The sequence below is a fragment of the Athene cunicularia genome (genome assembly GCF_003259725.1).
Source record: "Athene cunicularia isolate RWA chromosome 21 unlocalized genomic scaffold, athCun1 chr21_part1, whole genome shotgun sequence".
In the NCBI taxonomy this organism is placed as follows: Eukaryota; Metazoa; Chordata; class Aves; order Strigiformes; family Strigidae; genus Athene; species Athene cunicularia.
In genome coordinates, this window is record NW_020799127.1 from 5646592 (window position 1) to 5653728 (window position 7137).

Consider the following 7137-nt stretch of genomic DNA (forward strand, 5'->3'; position numbering starts at 1 on the left):
TAAATGTTGAATATTCTCAAGGCTTTTTTTTTTTTTTTTCCCCCCCCCCTGTATTTTTTAAGTAGTTTGCTTTTTGGTGTGACTGACAGTTGGTGTGGACAGTGGGGCATCCTGAATATCTCCCCTCACCAAATGCTGCAGTTCAGGGCCCTGTTTTCACTTGCTTTGACTCTTCCTTTTGACTGTGCATGAGTGAGAGGTTCAGCTGCCTGTTAGCTAAACCTCCAGCCTTTGTTTCCAAGGACGTGGTGAGAAGGGGAAGTGCAAAGGGACAGCCCCCACAGGGATGCTCTGACAGACTACTAGGAACACTTGGAACCACGAGAACATCTCTGTGGCCCGTTTGCCACCCTAAGAATCGATTTTATGAGGCTGAAGATGTTCTTTCCTTCTGCCCTGCCCTTAGGTCTCACCAGTGGGAGCTGAAGGGTAACAAAGATGTAATGACAAAGCACTTCATCTCTGCTAAGTGTCTACTTGCTGGGCTTGGTCCCAAATGCCCCTTGGGTGAAATGGAAGTGCCTTCTCTGCCTTAAGTCTTGCTGAGCCACTTTTTCCAAGAACACACTTAAATTGGTGCTCTGAAGATATCCTTTCAGTGGCAAGCACGGGGAACGGACAGGACGATACAAGTGAGAATCCCTGTCAAGCCCAGTGACTTTGGCAGAAGTTGTTACAGTGCCTGGAGTCGTTTCTGCAGACATGTGGCTGGCACAGATAATACCAGCCTGCAGCTGAACAACAACGGCGTTGCAGATACAGCACATGCAGCAGCTTTCCACGGAAGTTTTGCATAGCAACAGACTTGAGTTGCTTCTGCCGTTGCTTCAGCCTTTTCTATTTCAAATTAGATTTTCTGGAAAGGGAGACTGGAAGCATCTTTCATCCAGCTAGGAAAAAGCAAAAGCTGAGCAGTCTTTGCAGCTTTTCATTTTTCAGGTCAAATCAGGTAAACACAGAAGAAAGGGACACCTGGGGCGACACCGCCAAGGTGAGAGTAAGTGTGAATTTGAAGGATAAAGCTGCCCACAGGTGCAGGGGATGCACGGGCCAGAGCACAGACATGGCACATGCTTGTGTAGCTACCGTGATCAGGGAATGCAGCTGGACTCAGGACTGCTAAGTGAACACCTCCAACTGCAAGTAAGAAGGGAAATGTGGAGTAATTGCTACAAATTGACGCCTTTCATTGTATAAAACATAATTTAATACATACATGTATGGTACTTGCATACAATACTGTCTTACATCCATGTGTTTGAATAGAAAACATTTAATTGTAAGCCGCCTTAATCGTGAAGACTTTTGTTAATCACTGTCAGAAGATCACTGCATTAAATAAAAATACAGTGTAAGCAACTGGCCTGTGTCTTAATACTGACACATTTTAAGATTAGGAGGGTAAAGCTGACAAAAGGTGGAACTTCTGTCATTTTGGCAATGGTTTCCCTGTGAGAAGTAGGAGTGAAGTTCGCTGGTAAGTAAGTTGAGGGGCAGGGTTATACTGCTGTGTCAGTGTGCCTAACAGAACTCACCCCCTGTGTTCCAAAAAAATCACTTTCCAGGTCGGGATGAGTTTCTTCTTAGGAGAAACGAGTAGAACGGCTACTCTCTTCTGTTCAAAAGCTCATCAGGAGGGTAATGAGACTCAGAAGGTGGGTAGCTGTGGTAGATCCATGTTTTGTCAGCAGGAGGCAGCATTTACACCTCCAACATTGACTAACACAACGGAAATGTTTTGATTTTCATCTGCTTGTACGACTTTGACATGTCTTTACCCTCCCGATCCAAGCTCCTCTTAGGAATAATCATGTAGAACCTTCAGTTTGCAAAAATAGCCCTTTATTCCCTGAGGGAGTCAGAGGAACTGCACCCACTGTCACCTGTTACCCAGCCAAGACAGCACACGGCCGTGCGCTGCTCGAGGCAAACAGTCCTAGAAAACCTGTCTGCTGCTTCCAAAGCTCTGGTTTCCATGGAGAGTTTGGCAGCAGGATGCTGAGGCAGCTGCTTGGAGCATTCCTGGGCTGGAGACAGCTTGGCAGGCAAGTATTTCATCAGAGTTCCTGGAGGTGGATGCTTGTGTTGGAGGGCAGGCAGAGGAGTGTGGGGAGTGGGCCACGGGCTCTGCCATTAAACCCAAGGAATGCTGTCAGGGCAGCAGGCCCCGCTCCTGCCTCCCCGACGTGCTGTGGGGATGTGGGGAGGGAGCCAACAGCCTCGCCAGGGGCTGCCTCGCTGCTACTGGAAAGGGAGTTGTGTCACGGGGGCTGCCACTGTGGTGTGTTTAGGGGGAAGATACTCTGGCCTGCTCATTGCAACAGTCCTGGTGAAGCAGCGGAGGTTCCCCGTCTTCAGGGCACACTGGACCGGCCACAGGATGATGCAGAACAGGATGATGATCAGCGCAGAGAGGAGGACTATGCGTTTCCAGTCATCGCACATGTCGCAGCGGGACAGCCTCCCAGCTAACCCCGTCGGGGGGGCCTCTGGGCTTTCTGGCTTGCTCATGGCGACGTCAATGGAGATACATGAGTCTGGATTCTCCGGGTCGTCAGATGCCTGACGGCAGCAGAGCTTGGTCCCTTCCATCCAGAGCACCTTCTCCTGCTGGAGTTCAGGAGGCAGCGTGGCAAGGAGCTCCTTGCTGGTCTCGAGTGCTGGGGCACCTTCCAGAGGGATGCTGGTCAGCTGCCTGCAGAAGGGGCAGGGGAGCTGGTCCTCTGCTTGGTTTGGGGGCAGCCCTGTGCTCAGGCGGGCCACACACTCCAGGCAGAAAACGTGGGAGCACTGGAGCAGCTTGGGCGTCTTGAAGGTGTTGTCATAGGTGTTGAAGCAAATGGAACACTCAACGGGGGAGGTTGGCTTCGGAGACGTTGGGTTCGGAGAGCCTGGCTTGTCGGTTGGGGATCTCGCCTTCCTCTTGCCATCTCCTGGGGAGGTGACAACAATGGGGCTGATGGGGATGGGGATTTCACTTGGAGATGCAGGGTCTGGGCTGGTGGGAGAGGCTGGCGTGTTGGAGTGCCACAGCTGCGTGAAGCACGACATGACGGTGCCCGGGGAAATAAATAGAGCCCTGGGAGACTCTAGAAGAGAAGAAAAGCACAGCCTTCATTTTAAACAATGTGAAGACACCCATCACCAGACCTATGTTTAACCCCTTAAAAGGAACAAAGAGCAAGTTCGTGACTTTCACTGCATCCTGAGCTTGGAGTAGATCCCTGCTAGAGGTGAGAACGACACAGGTAGCCTGTTCGAAGCTGCATTCCGAAGGTAAAGTCAAACATCCTGCAAAGAAGCAAGCAACCAGCAGAGATCCACCGTCCAGCCAAAGCCTTTTCACCAGAACCACCACGGCATTATAGATGGGTGCAGTCTCTCCCCATACATGCCTCCCTCTGGGCAGAAAATACACAACAAAAACCTACCCCAGGTGGTGCTCCCCGACACCTGAGCAGGGAGGAGAGCAGAAGACTCCATGAGGTCAAGTAGGGACCTCGCTATGGCAGTCTATTAGTCTGGGAGGCACTCAGATATTATGGTGGCAGCATGAGCAAGGCCTAAGAGACAGACAACACTATTCAGTTGTGGAGGTAGCAGGGAGGCGGGGGGAATCTCTTCTCTTTGGTCAGAGCTTTGTGCCTTGAATCGTGGTCCTGCACGCTGCCGAGCAGGCAAGCGCGGCACCAGCCAGCAATCCGCCTGGTTTTGTCCCCCCACGGTGGAAGCTGAACCCCCTTGTGTCACACAAGAACCCAAGGGTGGTGAGGAACCATTGTCATCTTGCAAAGTTTATTCCATCCTTGGCCGCAAGCAGCACAAGAAGCATCTCTGTCCTGTCACCGTGACACAGCAAGAAAAGCAATGTTGGAGGAAACGGCCCCGCGGTGCCAGCGCCAGGGGAATTCTCCACTGCTTCCTTGTAGCTCGGATTTCCCTGGGGAAACACCGTTCTTCCCTGTCCTCAGCCCCCGAGCCTTGCTGTGTGCCGCCCTGTGCTCCCTGCTTTGCTGTGGTGTGCAGGCGGGAGCCTGGAGTCGAACGGCTAATAAGCCAGTTTTATCAAATTGGTTTATAACTTGCTCCAGCCGTTTGAGCAACGTCAGTTTTACCTTGAATTTGAGTTATCTAGGCTAGACCTACAGCTTCACCTGCACCCCGATACTCGGATTTTTCAGCTACTGAGCACTTTTACCTGAAAGCAAGTGTTTAGCTGGAGAAAATTCCCAGCGACAGCCCTGATGCCGTATGCCCGGGGAGCATTTTTTTAGGATGTGTCACTGAACTAGCTAGGCTTGATTCTTTGTGTTGGGAGATTGACCGATGACAAGCTAGAAATGTTCAGATTGCTGCTGTAATTATAGGTCTCCAGTCAATCCAGCAATGGCTCACCAGCATGGGCTAGAGACTCCACGTCTCAGCAGAAAAGGCTCATTTAAGGTATCAGAAAGACCACGTATTCCTCACCTCGCACAAAAAAATTCTCCAATTCTTTAGGTATGAAGCATTCTCCTCTCTCCCGTCACAGCTATTCTTGCCAGAGCTGAAACCAACTTTAAAAGCCTTCCTTCTTTTTCTTCTCTTGCTCTAAATAAATTTCAGTGAAGCCTCTCCTCAAGTTACATTTTCAGTCACAGACTATCTGCACTTTTCAGCAACTTGTAATGTTGGGGTTTTTATTAATGTTTTTTTTTGTGGTTTTTTTTTTTGGTTTTTTTTCTGGCTATAGATCACTGTGCATGTGTGAGCACAATCTGGCAGATGCTGATGAATTACAAATCCAAGCCCAAATTGGCACGGAGATGAGGGAAACCCCTTGTGGGTTTGTTGGGTTTTTTTTGTACTAAATCTTGTTTTGCAAAACTCCATCCTCTGTCCCCAGTTCTTTGCAGTCCCTCAGCTTGGAGTGTGTCAGAAATTAGGAGCAGCAAAACCGGTGGCAGAAGGTAACCTCAGAAAGAGAGAGCCTTTGCTTACGCAAACGGTTATTTCATAACCTGTGTGAAAACGCTGTTCTGTTGGGGTTTTTACTGGTTTGTAATACAACAGCTACAGCAACAGCAATATCTGGACAGTAAACTTGAGGGAGTTTACTCACAGCAGTTGCTTTTAAATGAAGATAAAAGCTTTTGCCCACATTTTCCCTTTTGCTGAAGATGACCGTGATGCTACAGACACTTGGTAGTTTTAATAAGTTCAGAGTCTACTTATTTTTATCAACATCTTGGTATTATGTGGCACCTTGATCAAACGTGACCCAGGTAGCTGACTTAAACTGGGAAGATGTGACGAGAAGGGCACAGAGCCGAGGTGTGGGAAAGACAGTTTGAATTCCTACTCAGCCTCGGCCTGCTTCTTGTGCCTTTTGGTCTGTTTGCCATAGTGCTGATGCTCAGAAAGTTAAATTGGGTTTGGGCAGCATCTAACACGGGGACTGAGACTTCTCCTGGGCACTAAAGGAGAGCCTGTCACTCAAGCAGGAGAGTCCCAGTGCAGGCATGCAGTGTGGAATCTTGGTAGAATTAGTTAGGGCTTGGAGGCTTTGTTTGTTTTTTCTCATTTTGTTTTGTTTTGTTTTGTTTTTTCACTCCACAATCATAAGATTATTTTTTTTTTTAATTTTGTTTTTAATATAAGGTAATACCTTCAATTATTCAGGCCTCCATGGTCACACTGCATTTCCTCAGCCCCTGCAGCTCTTTACCTTGTTTTCTCAGCCGTTTTCCCCTGGCTTTCCAGAAACTTTGGGAACATCACTAAATAACTAAACCATTCAGGAGAGACACATAAACTCAGATTTAAAACTAAGTAGTTAAGTACTTTTTACTTCCCAACAAATTCTAGAAAACTTATTTCCACACCATAAAACCAGACAAAAGAGAACATGCAGTTAAGATAGTGGCCAACACTGTTCTGTAATATGATTCCCTAATGGTATCTTTAACTCAGAACAACTGAATACACAGCGAGTTAAGAGGTGTACAGCAGATTAAAGGCTATAAATACCTGTTCAGAGTGCTGTTTAGAAGGAGAAAAGCATGTTCTGGGCGCTTGATTTCTACCCCTGAAGAGTCTTCTCTCCAGAGGATAGTCTTAGGCTGATGGTCTTTTGTATTTATAAGCTGCCTCCTGGTATTCGAGCTCCCCGGTAGCTTCCCAAGTTGTTTCCAAGCACGGTAGGTTTGGCAAGACAAGTAACCTCTAACAGCTCCCCGTGCACAAGTGGCCCTGCCGCTGTAATTCAAGTATCTTTTATACCTTCCTGTCCAGAGGTGACTTACCTGCTCCACCTGCCTTTCCCCATCACCACTGAATCACTCCGTTGGCTGCGAGCGCGCTCCCGCTCCGGCCGGTTTCTGTGACAAACAGGGCAGGCTGGAATGCTCCTGATAAGGGGCAGCGCTGCAAGGACACCCGCCTGCCTCTGCTCTAGGGAAGCAATGGGAGAAATGTTCATTTCTGCTTCAGACTCCTTTCTGGGAAATTCTCACCGTTCTTCAACTAGCTTTGAGGTTTTTTGTCATTACTCTTCCTAATCTGGTCCTGTTTGTGCAGATGTACCGGCCACGTTTTCACAGGGCAGCAAATCCTATTTCGGGACACCTAAAACCAGCAGTTATTATTCTCTTGGTTCTTCATGAAGGACAAATGATTTGAAAGCGCCTTAGATTAACAGCAGAAACAAGATTCTGACGGTCGAATTTCTTGTGATTGGTTGAGGAAAAAAAAATGTTGCAATCCAGAATAAGTTTGAAAGCCCGAAAGCTGTTTATAAATTAATCTAACCACTCCACACAATTATATGTCTGCTTCAAGCACCTATACAATTGCTCAAAATAATACTGTATGGATTGTCATGGAGAAGGAATTTCATTCTTCACAGCTTTTGGTAGTAATTGACATAAAGAAATATTACTCAACCTGCAAGCCTTTTGTGGTTCAAAGGACATCAGTCCATGATCCAGGAAAAAGAACATTTACACTCCTGTGCCGATAAGGAAACAATTGGGTGGGGAAAGTAACAGACAAACATTTGAATTTTAGTCTAGTTCCTATTTGTTGCAAATATTACTTTTCTTTGTTCCGTTTCTCAAAAACAACCCAAGATGGTCTGTAGAGCTTTTTTGGATGGTA

At 47.6% G+C, this 7137-nt stretch overlaps 1 protein-coding gene across 2 annotated transcripts; it reads right to left on the reverse strand.

Moving 5' to 3' along the window:
- Positions 1–41: 41 nt before the first annotated feature.
- Positions 42–6444, reverse strand: RNF223 (ring finger protein 223). Of its 2 annotated transcripts, none has more exons than XM_026862800.1 (2): positions 3432–3784; positions 42–3089 (listed from the first exon to the last, which is right to left on the reverse strand). In XM_026862800.1, exons 1-2 carry the CDS (start codon positions 3481–3483, stop codon positions 2242–2244), a joined length of 900 nt encoding a protein of 299 aa, XP_026718601.1. In that variant the 5' UTR covers positions 3484–3784; the 3' UTR covers positions 42–2241. The 2 variants fall into 2 exon arrangements, 1 of the variants encoding a protein (XP_026718601.1); XR_003399866.1 differs by lacking the exon at positions 3432–3784 and adding an exon at positions 6285–6444 and having other exon boundaries at positions 2991–3089.
- Between the last annotated feature and the right edge of the window lie 693 nt (positions 6445–7137).